At 42.1% G+C, this 21340-nt stretch overlaps 1 protein-coding gene across 6 annotated transcripts in view; it reads left to right on the top strand.

Annotated features, from left to right (window-relative positions):
• The window catches only part of TEAD1 (TEA domain transcription factor 1), a 253177-nt gene that overhangs the window by 41879 nt on the left and 189958 nt on the right, over positions 1-21340 (top strand). For 4 of the 6 annotated variants that reach the window (XM_077321831.1, XM_077321832.1, XM_077321835.1 and 1 more), the window contains exon 1: positions 512-530. The exons of the other annotated variants lie outside the window; for them this stretch is intronic. In XM_077321831.1, coding sequence (XP_077177946.1) covers positions 529-530 — 2 coding nt within the window. In that variant the 5' untranslated portion in view covers positions 512-528. Of the gene's footprint in view, positions 1-511; positions 531-21340 lie in introns of those variants that run through there. 6 annotated transcript variants of the gene reach the window in all.

Here is a 21340-nt window from a genome sequence, read left to right on the forward strand (position 1 = left end):
GGCCCCTTCCAACTCTATGATTCTATGATTCTAATACTACAGGAGAAAATGGAGAAAAAGAGAACTAAGCATGAGGGAGCAGAATGGAAGGAGTGTCTGGGGACTGGAACAGCCAAGCAGGAAACTGGCAAGGTTCAAGAGCAAATAGGAACAAAGGGAGAGTTCAAGTACCATAATGACAGAGGCTGTAGGTAGGAAACAATACATTTATGGAAAGGAAGACACAGAAGCTGGTAAATCTTATGAATGGCAGTTAAAATAATAGCTTGATCTCTTGGATTTCTCTCCCAGTTATGTGTGATTGGCAGCCCTGCTTTATTCCGGTCAGCTTTGGATATTACAGGTTGATGGGAAGAAAGTAAAGGACTAAAGTCTCTATTAAGATGCAAAATGGAAATGTATTCATGTGTTCTGCAGATTAATGCATCAGCTGTACTGGTGTTCTAGAACATTGAACTCACCACAGAGGACCTGTTGATGTTCCAGTTTACGATGTAGCAAACAGGAAAAGGAAAAAAAACCTCTAAGATGTGAGCCATTCACTTTCCCTTGTCCTTTTTGTGCATAACATCTGTTCAAGGAGCACAATAGTTTAAAATATATTTTAACAGTATGTGAGGTGTGTAATGAGGGTTTGAAGGTAGTTAGATTGAGAAAGTGGCTGTTGAAGTTGAAGTGAAATGTTGATCTAATTTTTAGAATTATGATTTTGTTTAAGGTATATACTGGATTAACACTGTAGAAGCAAAAAAGCATGTAATTCTCTTCCTTATAACTGTTTATGGGTCTCTCTAAAATATTATTTTAAACACAGGTTTGCTTATTCAGTCATTTAATAATTGTGCGAATATTTGCACAACATGAAGTAGAAATAAAACTGTGATTTTTGGCTATTCTGCTGTGGTTGGAGTTGGGTATTTCACCTCAAATTCATGATGTTTCCAATAAATGCAGGACAGTAATGACCAAGCTAGGGGAAGTGAAATAATAAATAACCTGAGTGGAGGATTAGAGAATTAGTTCTTAAATTACTGAAATCTGAATTCTATACAGCACCAGCATAATAAATATTTAAAATTTTCTCCAATTTTCCCTTCCCACAACAATTACCTGTGAACTTTGCAGAGGTGATTCTTGGAGCTGGAGCACAGTTAAAAAGACAATTTTGCTTGCTTTTATCAGTTAATCTGCCTATGTTGCATAGTTTTTCTTTATGTGGGTTTTCTGCCCCTTGGCATCACCTTGTCTGACTGCTGGGAATAGAGGAATTGGGAAAATATCCACTTCCACCAAATACACTGGTGCTGCATAGAATTCAACCCATTACATGGCTTCCTTTAAAAAAATCAGATGATGATGATTGTTGTTGTTATTATTATTATATTTATTACCCATTGCCGGTTAGATAGTAATAAAACCCCACTTAAAATACAATATTATTAATCCCAATGTTAAAATTATATATCCCAGCATCAAAAACCTATCCCCCCCCCCCACTGATCAACTAGATCATGGGAGATCTCTGTGAATCATGGGAGTATTCTATGGGTGCTGGTGGTCTACTACCAGGTGATGGTCTAACCCAGTGATGATCTAACTAGGAGGGGCTCATCTGATCTCCTGTGCCCTGGCCTCAAACGAAGACTTTGTGGAAGTGCTCCATCTTGCAGGTCCTGTGGAATGCAGAGAGCTTCTGCAGGGCCCTCAGCTTTTCCAGGAGCTCATTCCACCAGGTTGGAGCCAGGTCCGAAAAGGCCATGGCCCTGCTCGAGGCCAGGCAAACTTCCTGGGGGCCGGGTACCACCACCAAGTTAGTACCTGCAGAGTGTAAATCCTTGCAGGGGGCATAAGGTGACAGGTCTCTCAGATATATAGATCCCAGACCGCAAAGGGCCTTAAAGGTCAGAACCAAAATCTTGAACCTGATCTGGGTTGCAACTGGCAACCAATGCAGCTGCCTCAGCACAGGCTGGATGTGGGCCCTCCAAGGTGTTCCTGTGAGGACCCTAGTAGTTTCATTCTGTACCAGTTTAAATTTTCGGGTCAGAGACAAGGGCAGGCCAGCATAAGAGCGAGTTATAAATGTCAATTCCGGAGGTGACAGTCACATGGATCACCATGGCCAGCTGTTCTGAAGACAGATAGGGCAATAGTAGCCTCACCTGGCTTACTCACCTGGCATAGATGGTAGAATGCCTGGTGGGCTCCCTTGTGACCTGTGCATCCATAGAAAGCAAGGCATCAAGGATCATCCCCAAATTTCTGGCCAGTGGTGCATCCCAGCCAGGATGGGTAAACATACTTCCTGACCTGTCCTCTTCCTTCCTAGCCATAGAAGGACCTCCGTCTTGGAGGGGTTGAGTTTCAGCCGACTCTGCTTGAGCCTGCTCAAATTTGAATGAGTAATTACTCTGTTGAAATGGATCATTAAATTAATCTTGAAAATTTATATAAGGATTTGAATAATTACATTGATAAAATAAGTTGCAAATTTGATCTGAATAAATTTTGTACCAGATTACAATAAGCATAAGATTCAGTTTGTTTAATTAAAGAAACTTGAGATGTTGAATTGAATGTTGAGTGTGCAGACACTTTGCTAAATGTAGAAAATAAAAAGTAGTTGCCTTAAACTTTGCTAAAAGACCACCAAAGAAGTAAGATGAACCACACGATGAATTCAGCTGTTATTAGAAGGGTGAACGTTTTAGTTAAAACAATTACATTAGAAATGAAAGGAAAGGGCGTATTGAGCAACAACTAGAAGAAAGATTAAAATGGGTAGCCGTGTTGGTCTGAAGTAGCACAATAAAATCAGAGTCCAGCAGCACCTTTAAGACCAATAAAATTTATTCGTGTGAGCTGAGGAAGAGTGCTTGCACTCAAAAGCTCACGTCTGGAATAAATCTTTGTTGGTCTTTAAGATGCTGCTGAACTAGAAGAAAGTAAGACAGAAATGAAGTGGGCAGGCATAAATTAGAAAAAAAGATGCCTAGCTGTAGTAACAGACAAACAGGGACGTGCACTTCTATAATCAAGCACAATGGTCTAGACCAGGGGTCCCCAACCCCCGGTCCGGGGACTGGTCCCGGTCCGTGGATCAGTTGCTACCGGGCAGCGGCTCCTCCTCATCCTCATCCATGGCTGCTGCCTCGGGGGCTGCCCTGCCACTCTGCTATCGGCTCACCTTTGGTGCTCTCCAGCGGCTGCCATGGCTGGGACTCCCCCTCGGCAAGGCACTGTGCAGCTGCTGCTGGCAGCACCCTCTAGTGGGCAGCGGGAAGTCAGGGATGCCGGTGGGAAAGCAAGTGGAGCAGGGGCTCAGACGGTAGCAGCGTCCCTTGGCAAAAGTCTAATCCCCCCGGGCCTCAGTAAAATTGTCAAGCATTGACTGGTCCCCGGTGATAAAAAGGTTAGGGACCTTTTTAAGGTTGCGGCCCATTGCCATGGGGGGGGGGAGAGGGCGACCCGGGCCCCCGCGCGGACTCGCCATGCACGTGCATTTGTACATGGCAGTGGCGCATGCGCGTTTGCATCACCAGCATGCTTTGAAGCGGCCGATTAGCTCGCAGCCTGGCGAGCTTCCCACTGCGGTCGGGGGTGGGGAGAGGGAGCCATGGCCTGGCACTGGACCGCAGACTGGGGGTTGATGACCCCCGGTCTAGACTATAAACAGGACAGTGAGAATAAAGAATTTGAGGGAGATAAGTAGAGGAGTGTGGTAAAATATAATTAGAATTTAGTAGCTTTATCGTGAGGGGTAAGTAAAGCATTACATTGAATGACTAGCAGAAGTGAGAGGCAGTTATTCATTTTCCTGCAGCAGCCATCAGTAATTTAAAAAAATATTTTATGTATGTATGGCCAGTGTTAGACAAGTCTCATAGGCAGTCTAATCCAATCTTTCTCATCATTTTTACTGTTGAGAAACGCCTGCAACAATTTTTTGACTTTGAGAAATCCAGAAAGTGATGTCAGTAGGTTACACCTCTCTGCCATGCCCCTTCCCCCCAGAATTCATTTTTATGACCAGGGTCCCCACCCTTTCCACCCCTCCAGGACCATTATTGACCTTTTTTTTGGGGGGGGGGTGAGACAACATAACCATATATATATATTTAAAAACATATACAAATTAATATATCACATTGGTCAGCTGCACTGTGTGCAGCTCTGGAGGCCTCACTTAAAAAAGGGTGTGGACAAAATTGAAATAGTACAGAGAATGACAAGGATGATCCATGACCTGGGGATCAAGCCCTATTAGGAAAGGGTGAGGGACTTGGGAATATTCAGGCTGAAGAAGAGGAGGGGACATGATTGCTGTCTTTAAGTATTTGAAATATTGTCACTTAGAGGAGGGCAGGGAAAGTTTCCTGTTGGTGGCAAAACCCATTACCTACAGTAATGGGTTAAACTATGTGTAGAATGAAACTGGCTAGATGGGGAGGGGGCAATTCAACCATCAGAATAGTTCAGCAATGGAAAAGGTTTCCTGTGGAGGTTGTGAGCCCCCCCCCCTCACTAGTGGCCTTCAAGCAGTGGCTGGTCAGATACTTATCCTGCATTAAGCAGGGAGGACTAGATGACCTGTATGGCCCCTTCCAACTCTATGATTCGATGTAACTCCCATCCAATCAGCAAAACTCTTCCAGAGCCATCAAGAAACCAGGGTTTCACGAACCCCCTCTTATTTTATTTTATTTGGATTTTTATGCTGCTCATTCTTTGCAGCTCTGGGTAGTTCTTGAGAAAGCCTGGTCTAATCCTACCTTTTCCTGACTGATACTGTTAGCAAAGACTTGCTCCTTTAGTCACTTTCCTTTAAACAGCACCAACAGTGTGTCCATGCTAGGCATTTGGGTTACAGTTGCCTTAAATCATGTACACAGTTATTACGGATTCAGACTACGTCAGTAATAAATTGGGGTTTTGCTTTATGCCATTATTCCTGATTTTTCCCCATGTGTTTCTATTCTGTTTTGTGGAATAAAAGCACAATTTCTGTGGTGTAGATGATCTTACTGTGCAAGTTAACCATCCTGTTCACTGCATCTTCCTCCCCTGTTACCCCCAAGCTGTGTATCAATCTTTGCACATTAAAAGTTGCATTAAAAACAAAAGGACTGTCATGCTAGCACTTAACAATCTGTTCCTTTTTTGGTGTCTATGTGCTGGGGGGGGGTAGTTTGCTTGTTGAGGTTGGAATACAAGAGAAAGAAAGAGAAAATGAGTGCAAAATTTCTATCTAGAGTTAGCTAAAACTGGGGTACAGTCTTATTTGGAGGGGGGGAAAGTTGTGCAAGTTGATCCCTGAGTATTGGATTAAGGCTTAGAGGGCTTACTTCTTAACAGCAGTTTGGGGAAAGAGGTGTAGTGATAGGGTGCCATGAAGCAGAAGTGTAAATTATTTCTTTAAAGGAAAAAGGTCATGGAGGAATACCATTTTCGGTACCTGTGAACAATAGGAGGGTGTAGAGTCATGATCAGAACAGTACTACCATGTGTGGATAAGAAAATAGAACAGGTGTAGTATCACCAGTAGATTGGATTCTGTTGAAACTTCCCTTGCAGCTAAGCTGGAACAAAGAGTGGCCCCCAGTGACCTCTCTTGTCCCTTTCAATTCTCCTGTGCCCCTTTCTCTATGCAGTTGGTGAGTACAATGTTGTTTTGATGGGGTCAAGATGGAGGTTACCGTTGCAAAGCAGCATAAACTACTGTTGGCCATTGTGTGTCCCATTTTCTCCTTCAAAGAAGCTGCTTATTGTCTGCTGCTATATAAAGGAGAACCGTGTTTTCTAGTTGCTTCTAGCTAGTCCTGGTGTAGCAGAGCTGGTAGGGATGGAGCTGGCTCATGCCATCCACAGTGAAAGAAGTTCCCTTGTTCCCTTCCTGAGAGGTCACATCTTATGATCTGATGCTGCTGTATGGTAAACCAGGAGTTTAATGCTTAAGGTTCATTTATTGTAGTTAGTTTTAAAACATGCTGGATTTGTTTGTGTTACGTGCTTGACCTTCTACCTGGCTGACTCTTGGCTGAACAGGATTTTATCCATCATAGTGAATTTCAACCGTTGTAAGATTTATAATAACTCAGTGTCCTGTAGCATCTGCTTTCCAAGAAAGAAATTCAGGTACATACCTCTTTCTTGTCTCCATTATTTGTAATTCTGTTTGATATGAGACAATTTTAAATAAAAAACCCAAGCAAGTGAATCCCAAAAATAAACAATGGATTAAAAAAATGCATTCGTTGTAGGTCGGTAATTGTTACATTTCAATTTGGTGTGGACTTCTCATTGCAATCTTCTTGTATTTTTTCTTGCAGTCCTATTGATGTGTTCATATCACATAGCAGATAGTTTGGTATGCATGTGTAACCTCTGCTGGTGGGTTCTGTGGGGCAGAACTTGGAATGGATCCTGCAGTAATTCAAAGAGAATAATTGTTTGTACTTGTGACATCATATCATAGAACAACAGAACAAAGATCTTTTAAAGTCCAAACAATTAACTTTCCCCTCCTTTACCACTTGCCACCCCCAAAATCCATCTTTTTTCTCTTGTTGGTGGCCCAGGTAGTCTCCAGCTGAAGTTTATGTGCACCAGTTTCAAATATGTGGGTCCCCATTAGATAATACAAACCTGAATCAATAATTCTAATATTTACAATTTGGAACAAAGTCTCCCTCCTTTAACAGTTTCCATAAAGAAATCATGGTTACCTTAAACAAGGCACTAAGAGCCTATGATTAAAATTCACCGTCTTTGGGTAGGCAGTCTTGCTTCCCTCTTCTGCTTTCCACACATTTGGCACCTTTCTGCATCTAAGGCTCTACCCTTCCTGACTCATTCCATTCCTAGCTAGGGGTTACACATGCAGAAGGGAGGGAATTTCTCCCTGCAGAATTGTCTTGCTGTTGGAGGCATCCAGATATGCACTGTTATGCCCGCAGGAAAATTTATTTATTAGTTATTAAATTTCTATACTGGCCTTCCTTGCAAGTGGACTCTGGACAGTTTACAATAATAAAACAGTTGAAACCAGTACACCACCCTCATATAAACTCTGCTCGACTAACTGGAGTGGGATGGTCTAAAATAAGGGGGGGGAAGCCCTCTTTAACCTGGCTAGGTAGAGTTGTAGGTAGTATTTCAACAGGCCTTGCATTGGTTGACAGAATAATACTTTACCAAGCAAATGAGAGAGACTCTCTCTCTCTCTCTCTCTCTCTCTCTCTCTCTCTCTCTCTCTAGCAAAGAACCACAGTAAAGGTGAGGCAGTTGTGATACTTTGCATATTTGTACTCAGTTGTGGGGTGCTGGCAGTCCTTAATCTTGAATGGTATATTGATATGATTTAGTAAAAAGATTTGCTTGTTCAGGTGGCTTTACAAAAGAAAGCACTTAAATTTCAGTTTGTGGTTTGTGAGCTAGATTTACCACAGCACCGTAGTGTTTACCTACAGCACAATCTTTTCTGCTCATCAGATAATCCATCTGATTTTCCTTCATCTTTCCCAGAGAGTGACCAGAGCTTCTTTAGTTTCACCTGCCAGAGCTCTGCCCTATATTTGTTATAAACAAAGGAGAAGATGTTAAGTGTTCCTTAACAAATCCTATATCATCTTAACAAAAGTAGACCAAACATGCTATTATTTTTTGAGAATGTATTAATTCATGCAATACTAATTATTTTCTGGTTGTACACCCTTCCCCATATATTGTGATTATGCCGCTCCTTTTTCTGCCTCCCCATATAATTTCTCTTTATAGAACTAGGATTTATTTCAAGAATCATTCCATTTATAAGCATTGTGTTCATTGAGCAAAATGCAGAGTTGTGCACAGAAGAAAAGACGGCCCAGTGGCACGTGTCCAAGATGACTTCACTGCTTTGTTATCGGAAGACATGCATTTTTCTGGCATGCAGCTCTTTTTAATATGGAATGGCCAAGGTTGTGGAACTTGTTCACTGAGGATAAATCATGCTAGGTGCTTAAGATACTTTACAGAGCAATTTTTGTGGCAACAATCCCCACCCCCCAAGTAAACATGTGAAATATGTGGAGTAGATGCAGAGGATGCAGAGGATACATGGTTGGGAGTCTTTACTATGTTAGCTGGCCCATGGTCCTTGAGTGCGTAGTTTCCAAGGGAAGCCACATTGGTCTGCAATAGAACTAAATTTGAGTTCAATAGCACCTAAGACCAATGAGATTTTCAGAGTGTAAGATTTCAAAAGTCCTGATGAAGTTGGCTCTTGAAAACTGAGACACTCAATATTATGTTGGTCTGTATGATACTACCGGACATGAATCTAGCTCTTCTCCAGATGCCTCTCTTTGACTTGCAGTTTAGGGCAGACATAGCTATAGCTACTATATAAAATGAATGTGCTTGCACACTTTTATGGATTGTGAAAATGCTGAAGAAATGAGTAGTGTAGCTGAGTGGCTTTTGAACTTCAAAAAATGAATTTATGTGCTCTACGCTCCGCCACCACCAACCGGCTAATGGTCCCTGACCCTAAAGAAGCCTGCCTTGCCTCAACTAGGGGTAGAGCATTCTCTGTCCTGGCTCCCATCGTCCTGGCCTCCACCTGATAGAATGAGCTCCCGGAGAAGATCAGAGCCCTGATGGAGCTAAAATATTTCCACAGGGCCTGCAAATGGGAGCTCTTCCACCAGGCATTTGGTTGAGACAAGGCATAACCAATAACATCTACAGGCCCCCTGCTCCCTCCCTCTCAGAAAAAGACAAGTTTAAAATGCAAATAGGGACAATTTTTAAATTAAAATTATTTCAAGTACCTTTCAGTTGTTCTGTTTTGTACTTGTGGATTCTTGTTTTGCCAAGCCCAGGAAGCTTTTTGTGGATTTGTTGCTTGGAAGAAATGAGCAAAATGTGGGAAACAATTTCTTAAAACTGTTGAGTAGTACTGAGATGGTTTGCAAACATTAAACTGAATCTCAAAAATACCCAAGGGTCCCTCAAACTATATGAGCTGGAGCATGAGGAGAAGTGTGACGAGGTAATCTGATGAAATTGTGGATACCCTTGTGGAGGCAGAAGTGTCTTCCATTGACATATTTGAGTATAAGCCAGATCACTTGGATCCTTACTCACAGCTAAGAGATTGTGCTAAAGATGGTGGAGTAATGAAGGGATTTGGAAGTGAGAGTGGTCTCATATGAGTGATCTCATGCAATTACATCTGGGAGATAATCATAGCAGTGGAAGAATAACAGGTAATTTGAGGTAGACAAAATTGGAATATCTGAGGATGATGGAGCTGGAAGGCTGAGGTCCATGACTGGGAAATGAAGGGAGAAGAAGAGTCAAAGCAGGAAAAATAAGCTGGCTTTTATAAATGTGAAATTTGTGTTGGATTTTGAGTAGACAGTAAGGCATTGTGGAGATTTAAGGAGGAAAATAACATGGTCAGGGTGGCAGCAGGAGGGGTCTGAGGAGCTACAACAGAAGATAGCAGATGATTGTAGTAGCCAAGAGTGTGAACCAGAGTTGTTTGAAAGAGTGGGAAACAGGCTGCAGTTTTACCATCTTTAAACGAAATAAAACAGTAAGGGCTGGTGGGGAGGAGTTAGGGTGGGCTCTGTCCGGGATAAAAACTCGGAGGAACGAATCAGGAGCCGCTTTGCGGCTCCTGATTCGCTCCTCCGAGTGGCACTCCAGGGCCAAGTGTCCAATTGGGAGGCGCGCGAAGCGTGCCTCCCTCTTGGACACTTGGCCCGTCTCCCGAACGCCACGCCTCCAACTGTGCAGTCCTCCCGAGCCGCCAACCTTACCGGATGGCTGCCAGGGAGGAGGCTCGCCCCACGCCGGTGGCCTCGGGGAGAACTGCTTCCCCTCCGGCCGCCTCCTGCCCTGACACACAGATGCTGCTCCTACCTGCGCCCTCTCCCACCAAGCCGCCCATCCTCGCCCTTCCCAACCCCACCCCAAACGCCCCTCGCAGCCCGCCAGCGCCTGCGACCTTCCCACCCCCCCATACTTCCCACTCACCGGTGTGCTGCTTCGCCACCTCTCCGACTGGCTCACCATCGCCGCCGCGTCCCCCACGCTTCCCTGCCTGCCCATCACCGCCACCTGCACCTCCAGACCTCCTGGGCAGCCATCCTTTCACCAACGCCGCTGTGGCCAGGCCCACCGCTCCACGACAGCCCTGGTGAAACGCAGGCCGCCGCCCATGCCCTCCACCGGCGACACCCTGCAGACGCGGCCCCAGCACGAGAAAAAAAATGGCCGCCAACACAACAGCCACGCCGTGTCCGCAGGACCCCACCGCCGCAAACTCCTGCCCTCGCCAGCCGCTCAGGAGCCGCAAGCGCCCAGGACAGGTAGGCCGCTTCCCCTGCATCCAGCCCCGCCGACGTTCAAGCCTCCCTCAGTCGCCAGGGGGGGAAGGCTTCTGCGGACCCGCACCACGTCGCCCACGGCTACGCAGAAGCCTTTGGGAGCCCCCCGCCCATCTAGCGCCCATTTTATTTAATAGTAAAATGGGCTTTAGATCTAGTCTTGAATAAAGAATGACAATGCTCTGGTAAGGCACTGAATGTGGAGAACAATAGAGAAACATGTCCCAAAAAGGTTAGTTTTCACGTTTGTTGCACAGAGTGAATAGTAATGCTGTAAATTTGGATTGTGTACAAGGAGCAGAAGAAAGATGGCAAGTTCAGTCTTGGATATATTGAGTCTGCGATGATTTGAGACATCCCCATCAGCCAAATAACAGGAGATGTGAGAGTGGAAGGAGGTTGACAGAGCGGTAAACCTTGGTACCCTCCATGTACAAGTATTATTGAAAGCCATGGAATTTGATGAGGTCATCTAGAGACAATGTGTAGAAAGAGAAATTAACCAAGGACAGATCTCTGAATTAATTCCAATTGTTGTTGTTAGGTGCGAAGTCATGTCTGACCCATCACGACCCCATGGACAATCATCCTCCAGGCCTTCCTGTCCTCTAACATTCCCCGGAGTCCATTTTGCACCTACTGCTTCAGTGACTCCATCCAGCCACCTCATTCTCTGTCATCCCCTTCTTCTTTTGCCCTCAATCATTCCCAGCATTAGGCTCTTCTCCAGGGAGTCCTTCCTTCTCATGAGGTGGCCAAAGTATTTGAGTTTCATCTTCAGGATCTGGCCTTCAAAGGAGCTGGCAGGGCTGATCTCCTCTAGGACTGACCGGTTTGTTCTCCTTGCAGTCCAAGGGACTCGCAACAGTCTTGTCCAGCACCAGAGTTCAAAAGCCTCAATTCTTTGACGCTCGGCCTTCCTTATGGTCCAACTTTCACAGCCATACATTGCAACTGGGAATACCATAGCCTTGACTAGATGCACTTTTGTTGGCAGGATGATGTCTCTGCTTTTTAGGATGCTGTCTAGATTGGCCATAGCTTTCCTCCCCAGGAGCAAGCGTCTTTTAATTTCTTTGCTACAGACACCATCTGCAGTGATCTTGGAGCCCAGGAAAATAAAATCTGTTACTACCTCCATTTCTTCCCCATCTATTTGCCAGGAATTGAGAGGGCCGGATGCCATGATCTTCATTTTCTTGATGTTGAGTTTCAAGCCAACTTTTGCACTCTTCTCCTTCACCAGCATCAGCAGGCTCTTTAGTTTCTCTTCACTTTCTGCTATTAGAGTGGTATCATCTGCATATCTGAGGTTGTTGATACTTCTCCCTGCAATTTTCATCCCCATTTGTGACTCATCTAATACTGCCTTTCTCATTATGTGCTTTGCATACAAATTAAATAGTCAAGGCGACAGTATACAGCCTTGCCGATCTCCTTTTTAAATTTTGAACCAATAAGTGATTCCATGCCCGGTTCTCACTGTTGCTTCTTGACCTGCATATAGGTTTCTCAAGATACAAATAAGATGCTCTGGTATTCCCATCTCTTTAAGGACTTGCCACAATTTGTTGTGCTCCACACAATCAAAGGCTTTAGCATAGTCAATGAAGCAGAAGTAGATGTTTTTCTGGAATTCCCTAGCCTTCTCCATGATCCAGCATATGTTGGCAATTTGATCTCTAGTTCCTCTGCCTCTTCAAAATCCTGCCTGTACTTCTGGAAGTTCTCGGTTCACATATTGCTGGAGCCTAGCTTGTAGGATTTTGAGCATAACTTTGCTAGCATGAGAAATATGCAATGGTGCGGTAGTTTGAACATTCTTTGGCATTGGGACTGGAATGTAAACTGACATTTTCCAGTCCTGTGGCCATTGTTGAGTTTTCCAAATTTGCTGGCATAGTGAGTGTAGCACTTTTACTGCATCATCTTTTAAGATCGTCTTTTAAATTCCAGTAGACATAGAGAAATCTGAAGAAGAGCTTTTCCAGCTGGAAATATTGAATGAATAATTAGGTAGGTAGACAGCAGCTGAGAACAGAGTCGCAGAAACTTGGGGGGTTAGGAGAGTCAAGGAGGAGAAAGTAATCAACTTCATCAAAGAGAATAATGAGAGATCAATAGATTTGGGTTTGAGGAGATCATTGCTAATTTTTGATTTTGTGGAAAAATCAGGTTTTCTAAATAAATCTTAAGAGGGCTGTCAAGAGAATGGTAGTAAAGCCATAAGAAGTATGCTTATATGGGTTTGAGGGAAAGAACAGAAGGTAGACTAGGCAGTAGTTTGAAGAAAGAGGATGTGTTAAGGGATGCAGGATGGGACCCCCAGGAAGAGGAGTTGGGGGTGAGGTCAGAGATCAGCAGGGAAAGGAAAAAATGAGTGAACATCATTCTCTCTTTCCATTCATTGAAATCCTTCACAGAATCCAGCCAATTACATAGTCGGAGAGATATCAGTTGGCAAAACTTGGTGGATATAGGATATAATAGAATGTGGAGGAATTGGATAATATCAACAGTTTAGTAATATTGAGTGAAATGTAGATGAAAAAAATGACGGAAGTGTGGCAAGGGGGAGCTAGGAGTGAGAGGTGTAGATTCTTCTTGAGTATAGAATAAGGAGGAGAAAGGTAATGGTTCAGACCCCAACTTAGCATTACAGATAGAAAAGAAGATATAGTGTTGTTTGCTAGTTTCATGGCAAAAAAGCATGAAGGGGGGAAAGGAGGATCTGGCTAATTACCAACCTGGTAGCTTGATGTCTATAGCTGGCAAAATTTTAGAACACATAATCAGTTGATCCTTGAGCAGCTAGAGCAGATGGCTGTGTTACAAAGAGTCATCATGGGATTCTTAAGTCATGTCAGACTAACCTTATCTCTTTTTTTGAGAAAGATATTACCTTGCTGGATCAGAAGAATGCTGTGGACATAGTTTATCTCAATTACAGTAAAGCTTTTGATAAGGTTTCACATATTTATGTTGGCATGGATCTTATTACTGTTAGGTGGATCAATAGCTGGTCAACAAATTGCACCCAAATGGTGCTTGTTAATGATTTGTCATCCTCTTGGAGAGGAGTGACAAGTGCAGTGCCTCAGGGATCTGTCTTTGTACCATATTTTTCAACATATTTATAAATGATTTGGATGAAGGAATAGAATTAACTTTGCAGATGATACTAAATTGGGTGGGGTAACAAAGACAGCAGAAGGCAGAATTATGATACAGGATGATTCTGACAGTCTGGAGAACTGGGCAAAAATGAATAAAATGAAATGTAAAGTTCTGTATTTAGGCAGGAAAAATCAAATGCATTGTTATAGGATAGGGGCGATCTGTGTTGGCAGTAGTATATGTGGATCTTGGGGTCTTAAGTAGACCATACATTGAACAGGAATCAACAGTGTGACTCGGTGGCTAAAAAGGCAAATGGGATTTTGGGCTGTATCAAAAGAACTATGGTGTCCAGATTTTGCAATGTGATGTTTACTCTGCTCTAGTAAGACCTCATTTGGAGTACTGTGTTCAGTTTTGGGTACCATAATTGAAGAAGAATGAAGACAAACTGGAGCATGTTCAAAGGAGGGCAACAAAGATGTTGAGAGGTTTGGAGACCAAATTGTATGAGGAAAGGTTGAGGAAGTTTGCTCTGTTTAGCCTAGAAAGAAGACAACTAAGAGGTGATATGATAAACATCTTCAAGTACTTTAAAGACTGTCATATAGAAGGTGGAAGTAGAGTTGTTTTCTGTTGCCCCAGTGGGTCAAACCAGAACCAGTGGGTTGAAATTAATTCAGAAGAATTTTTGGCTAAACATCTAAAAGATGTTCCTCACAGAGTGCTTCCTCAGTGGAACAGGTTTCCTCAGGAGGTGGGTTCTCCTTTGGAAGTTTTTAAGCAGAGGCTAGGTAGTCAACTGACAGAAATCCTGATTTTATGAACTTAGATTGTGAGTGGGTGGAATGGAAGGGTTGTGTCAGTGCATGGCTCTTGTGGCCCTTCTTTGAATGCCCAGGGAAATGCTGATCGCCACTTTGGGGTCGGGAGGTGAATTTCCTCCAGGCCACACTGGCCAGGGATTCTAGTTTTCATGGAGGGAGCATCATTTTGGCATGAAATGTGGGTCACTGTGGGTGGGCAGGTAGTTTTCTGCATTGTGCAGGGGTTAGACTAGATGACCCTGGAGGTGCCTTCCATCTCCATGATTCTATGATTCTAAGTAGGTATAAAACAGTGTTAAAGATGAATGTCAAATTAATTGATTGATTCCTTAAGGGATATTCAAACAGATAAAAATGATTTTAACATGCATATAAAGGATCAAAGATAGGTGAATAATATATATTATCAAGTTTATTGTATCATATACTCCTCAGGGAGCCAAGATTGGCTGCATTTCTGACTTGAACATACACTCCATAACAGTTCCCTATTTCGGCTTGTGTGAAATGCCCATGTGCCACAACTCTGGGAAGGCTGTCCATTGTTATTTTATCATAAACAGAACATTTGCCATGCGTGTTCATTTACTTGGCATGTTATATGGTGATAATTTCCATAAAAAATGCATGAACTGTGCAAAAACGACATGGAGCAACTGAAAAATATTACAGACCTTTTTGGATTGTATAGGAAAGCCAGTGTGAAAACACTGCCACTGCCCATTACAAGCCTGACTTCTTGATATCTTCTGGATAAACAATGATCATGTCATATATGGAAGATGGCTAATAAATATAAATAAATAAAGAACATTCCAAACTGATTTAATGTGATGGAGCTATTATTTGATGCATTTTTGTTCTGACCTTTCTCCATGCTTAGGGTGGCATACTAATCTCCTTTGTTTTCATCCTCAAAACAACCCTATGCAATAAGTTATATTGACAAAAAGTGAGTGACTGGCTCAAGGTTACCTAGTGAATTTTGTGGCAAGTGAGAATTTCAGACCCAGAGCTCTCTGATTCTAGTCTAACATGAAGTACTATGACACATTGGCTTGATTACAGTCTTGTTTCTCTGTAGGAGAGAAACTGTATGCTTATCTGGTCAAGTATGTGAGTGGAGAAACAGCTCTCTGAATGCTAAAGGGTGGAAAAATAAACATGGTGGACTAACCATTGTGATTGGTTTATGTTTATTTCAGTGAAAGATTTTTTAACAAAGCATGCATGCAAGATTTGATCTTTCAATCACTGCTTCTGTTTTGGGCCTTTTCAGTGTGTATGGGACATTTCATATTTTGTTCCATTTTACATCCAAGTCAAAAATTAAAATGGGAATATATTCTAATATATTCGATTTAGGAATTCTGTTGATTTTATTTATATATATTTTTAATGTTGTTAATGTGTTTGTTATATGGATTAAAAACCTGAATATATATAAAGTAGAATAATGCATCAGTCTTTCAGTTCACTTTGGCAAGTTCTGGATTGCTCCCCATGAAATTGTTTGGGAACGCTTTGCATACTTCATAATAACTTATAAACCAGTTTATTCACCTTTATAATAAAGTGATTTGTGCTTGAAGATGGTTCTATCTGCAGCTGTACTGTTTCTGCAGTACTTACATCTGCCATAATACTCCTTTCTTTGCACATGCAAAAGAGTTCCAAGAAAAAGCTTTATGAAGGTACACGTTGCTGTTTGACTGGATATTGGCATAAGTGGATTTGTATGAAACTTTCTACATTTCTAAAGTATACCTAAATTAAGAAAATGAAGGGTTGTGTTGTTGATTTTTTTAATGAGCAATTCATAGGCAAGTAGTAGTAGATATGAATAAACAGTTTCTACTGCCAGATGGCATATACAATGTCCAATCCAAGTAGGCACTTAAAAAAACACACACAACAGAAATCAGATTAGCTTTTGACTGTCTCCAGATGGTGTACAGTATGGAGCAGAATTGAGGATTATGTGACATAACTTTCACTCCTAGGTAACCTGGCTGACAGAGGCTATATTCTATTCTGCAGTGAGGCCCTCTGGGATTCAGTGGCTGGAGGAACTGCTCTTTCTGTAATGTGTATTTCTCCTTTCCTCTGGAAATAAGTACATCTTTTGAGCCAGCAGTAGAGGAAGAAATGGTTTCCCTGTGACTAAACTGAGACCTGGCATGACAACTGTGAACACTCAGTTATTCTGACATAAAGAAATGTAAGTTTCTTCTCATAAACAGAGGACAATAAGCTTTTAATTTTTAAAAGTATTTTTGAAAGGGGTATAAAGTGATATAATTTGAATTATCTGTCCAGTGCTTTACACACAGCTGTTTGTGGGCTCCAATTGACAGTACTTTAGTAATACGGACATGAATGATTATACTGTACCTAAAAGACTGGCTGTCACCAAGTTGGGCCATGTAAGTCTAAGCTGTTGACAGCCAAGTGTTAAGCATGCTGTTTCTGGGACTGGCACCAAGATATTCCTGTAGAATAGCTCAGATCTGAGCAAGTTCCCCTCTGGAGCAAACAGTTACCCCATTTTAACGCAGGTCACAAAGTAAATGGTGTGCTGAAAGGTGGAGTTGCAGGGATCGGAGCCCTTAAGATACGATCTTTTGGCGTGCAGTGAAAGATTGCTCACTCAGTACTTGCAAAGAGGACTCAGTGTCCATGGAACTTTTATTTTGTTCATTGTGTAACTCTTCCTATCCCAAGAGTTTGTGGCAAGTAACAATATGTTCATACTGAAATGCAACTCTTCCTCCATGGGATTCTTCAGCTGTCTATGCACATTCAATTCCCCCTATGTAGCATGAGGTCAAGTTTGAAGGTTCATTTTCTTCTTGATGAGTTTCCAGAATTGTTCATGTTTGGGGCAAGAGGAAATCTACATACATAATGTAACATGGCCAGCATTTAGTTTTGCTGCAGTTTCTTTCTTAGCTAATTAAGAAATATAATGAATGACGTATTTTGTATGTATTACATATCTTTAACCGCTCCTGTGGAGCGGAATAAATAAAAGAGTAAGTCCTAAGGCGGAGGAGAAAGGGCGGGCTCTGTCCGGGATAGAAACTTGGAAACTCTGTCACTCCAGGGCCCAGCGGCCAATGGGGAGCCGCACAAAGCCTGGCTCTCCATTGGCCGCTTGGCCCAGCCTTGCCCAGCCAGGGACTCACTGCACACAAGGATAAGCAGCCTTCCTCGACAGGGAGTACTCCCGCTGGCTTCCCTGCGCCCAGACACACACACACAACCCCCCTGGCTGACCCCCATTGCGCCGCCACTGCTTCCCCGCCCCGACAGGCAAACACACACACACACACACACACACAGCCTCACCAGTCAAACCCCCCTGGCCACCCCCCTGCACGATCACCCTGTCGCTGCTTCCTCGCCCCCACAGACACGCACACACACACGCAGCCACCCACCACACTCTCCCACCCCACACATCCACACACACAATCCTCTTTCCTTACCACCTCCCCCTCCCGATTGGCCCCCCTCCACGATTCCCCCCCAACCTTCACACCTCCCGTGTCCCCTCCCATTTCACCTACCTCTCTGCTTGCCTTCCTTTCTTCCTTCTTACTTCCTGACTTCCTCTATTTCTCTATCTCCTTACTGTCTCTCTGTCTCTCCCTCTCACTTGCTTCCTGTCTTTCTCCTTTACTTCCTTTCTTTCTCCCTTCTACCCATCTTTTCAATCACACCCTGCCCTTCTTTCTCCCTCCCATACCTCCTTTCCTCTTCTTCTTTCTTTGCTTACAGTCTGCCTCCCCATTCTCTAGCACCCACTGTCTTTCCTCTACAGCGGGCTTAATTTTTAGTAATATACATAAAAGGGCAAGTATCTTTGCTTTAAAAAAATTTGCATTGTCATTCTTCCCCTCTCTCCCTGCAACTATTAACCTCATGAAAGAAAGAAGGTTTGTACTGACATTTCAGACATTAAATGTCTCATCTTTGGCATGACCAAACTACAGACCATTAAAGATGGAAATCATTACATTTCTAAATGCCAGTTTATCTGTCCTGAAAGAACCCCCCAAAAACCCTGAACTATGAATTGCTGCAGTAATTGATGTGAATTATGGATTTAAACATCTATGTAGTTTTGAAATAAGCAAATATGATTGAATAATAAGAACTGTGAAACTGTTGGCCATGCTGTGTAGTCATTCACAGTGTAATTTCTTAAGTGACAGGAAAGAGGGTAAAGCAACTCTTTTGCTCTTCATACCTTTTAATCATTTGCTGTCACCCTGACTATAAATCTACTTTGTGTTGGTCCTTCAAGAAAATGAAGTTGGAATGAATTCAGTAACATCAAAAGTTTGTTACTAGATGAGACCAGTGTCCACCCAGTGACCACATGGAAAGTTTATGATAGTGATGACAATCCACCAAGTATTCAGCAACAGGTAGTTAAATATGCAGCTTTTGGCCATCATTTCGCTATGCATAACACATTTTCATGTATGTATTCATTTTTTCAAGCACTGTTTTTTCTATTGTTTAGATGCAAATTTATAACACCTTAAAACATGTTTTAAATATGAATTAAACTTAAAATGTTAGATATTTGCTAAAGGATGGAGTGTATGCCAGAATACTGAAGTCTTTGTTAAGTGATTGAATGTCTAGTTCTTTATTTGTTTAGGATATGTTTAGAATTCTGCTCAAGGTGGCTTACAATAAAAACCAAAACACAATATTAAAAGCAAGCAATTGGACTTAAAAGCAGAATAAAAACTATCCATAAAACAGAAGCAGACTATTACAAAGTCAGTAAGATAAAACCACTAATTAAAATTCCAGGGTAAAATGTATGTTTGGGTCTAACATCTAAAAAAAAGTAAAGTAGATGGCAATACCACCACCAGGGGGGCAGGTAGTGTTCCAGAGGTGAGGTAATAACACAAAAATTGCCCTGTCTCTAGTTGCTACCTGACTCACCTCTGAAAGAAGGGGCATAAGAGAGCGGACTTGAGAGGTTTAACTGGCGGGCTGGATAGTATGGGAGGAGATAGTCCTTCAGGTACCCTGCCCCCAATCTGTTTATGGCATTAAAGTAAGAGCCAGTCTTTTGAATTATGACCATAAATAAGTGGAAGACCCAGTGCAGGTTCTTTCAGCACAGGAGTGATATGATAGAAATACACAAAATCTTGTTTTGATTTTATTCTATTTAGCAGTCTCTGCAAAACCCACTCATTCTTAAAATACCAATTCCAGATATATTTTTACAATAGGCAAAATGGAGAGCCAGTTTGGTTGCATTTCCTTGCTATCTACTCAAATTTTACTAACCAGCTTATATGATGGGTAACCTTCCCCCCAATAAACGAAAATCCAAAACAAAGCAAGCAACCTAAATCTAGTGGACCCAACTGCCTTTTTCCTTTTAACTAGTCACTAGAGTGCCACCTGCTCCTAGGAAAGGAGCAAAAGTATATCCAATGGAAGATCAACAGAATATCTTTCTCTTTTGTACCTCCATTGAATTTGTTGACAGAGTTCCAAGACAAAATTATTTACTTAAATTTATAACTTTCCATGCTTGAGAGGTCAGAAGAGGCAGGAAAACCAGTTTCCCCCATAGGGGAACAGAATAACAAAGTCAGCTTTGCTAAAAAAGTGGGCTGGAAATTTCACTAATGCAAGGGCTCCTACAGGGAAAGGTGATCCTTTAGATAGGTGAGTCCCAGGCCACAAAGAGCTTTAAAGGTAAGACTCTGCCCTGTACACTGCACTTTGAACCAAGCAGACAACCAGTCCATCTGCTTTAACACAGGCTAATGTATTCATGCTGTCCAATTCCTGACAACAAACAGACTGCTGCATTTGGTACTGGCTGAAGCTTCCAGTTTTCTTTAAGGACAGCTGTATTTATAATCTATTCTGGTCATACAAGGGTTCCAAAACCATAGGTCAGTATGGTCAGATCAGCTGAGTTAACAATGGAGGACAGATGAAGAAGAGACATAACTGGTGAAAGGTGCTGTGAATGATCAATGGAAATCTGTACAGAGGCTAATAATAATTCTGTGTGCTGATAATTGTAGTGGAGCTGCCTGTAAGGCTGATATACTGAAATCTTCTGTATAATATGCATATGGTATATGAGAGCATGCTCACTACTGTGTTTCCTGGAAATAAAATTGGAAAGAGTTACAGTGAAACTACTCATTTACCATTGGTAACCATGTACTATTTTTTTTTTATGTTTAACTAGGGAAACCTTGGTTGTAGTGACAAAAAAGCGGAAACCCTATCTAACAGGTTTTAGATGCTGGCAATTCTTATTGGAATTTCCTGACATGTATTTTTGTTAACATCTTGAGGGGAGGGGAAAACTATTAAAGATTTATTCAAGGCTTGCTGTCACAAAATATTTCTGAAATTGTGTAGTATAAAGGGAAAGGTATGTCATACCCAGTTGTGACTGATTACCTGTAACTGGATTTTACAAGTTGTCTGCTCACAAGGAATCTTAAAAAGGTGTGTTGGAGGGCGTAATGTTCGCTTGTAGACAAGTTGAGTTAAACTTGTTTTTCAGGTTGGTCTTGTATAACATTCTTGTGCTAAAGATGGTGAGCATTCCAAAAGAAACACAGTTGAATATAGAACAGTGTCCCAATTCAGTGGTAAAATAAGCTTCCCTATCAGTATAGCTGTGAACTCTCCCATACTGTCATTGGCAATACTTATCATGGTAGAGACAGTTAGCATAGGAAACAAATTGTAGCATTTAAAAACAAAATGGGGTTATGTATTACTTCTTTACATTCTATTAATGAACAGTATATATTAATATGGTAAAGTTCTAGAAGTACTAGTAGTTCATGTTTAGACATTTCAGTGTTGGGAAAAGATGTTTGTTATAATTAACACATGGACATGTTCATGTGTAGTACTGAAAGACTCAGTTTGTATTTCAGTCACTGAACAATTATTTTTTGGCAAATGGGCTATAGAAACTGTACCACCATTTAATTTGTT

The sequence above is a fragment of the Paroedura picta genome, chromosome 2 (assembly GCF_049243985.1).
Source record: "Paroedura picta isolate Pp20150507F chromosome 2, Ppicta_v3.0, whole genome shotgun sequence".
Taxonomy (NCBI): domain Eukaryota; kingdom Metazoa; phylum Chordata; class Lepidosauria; order Squamata; family Gekkonidae; genus Paroedura; species Paroedura picta.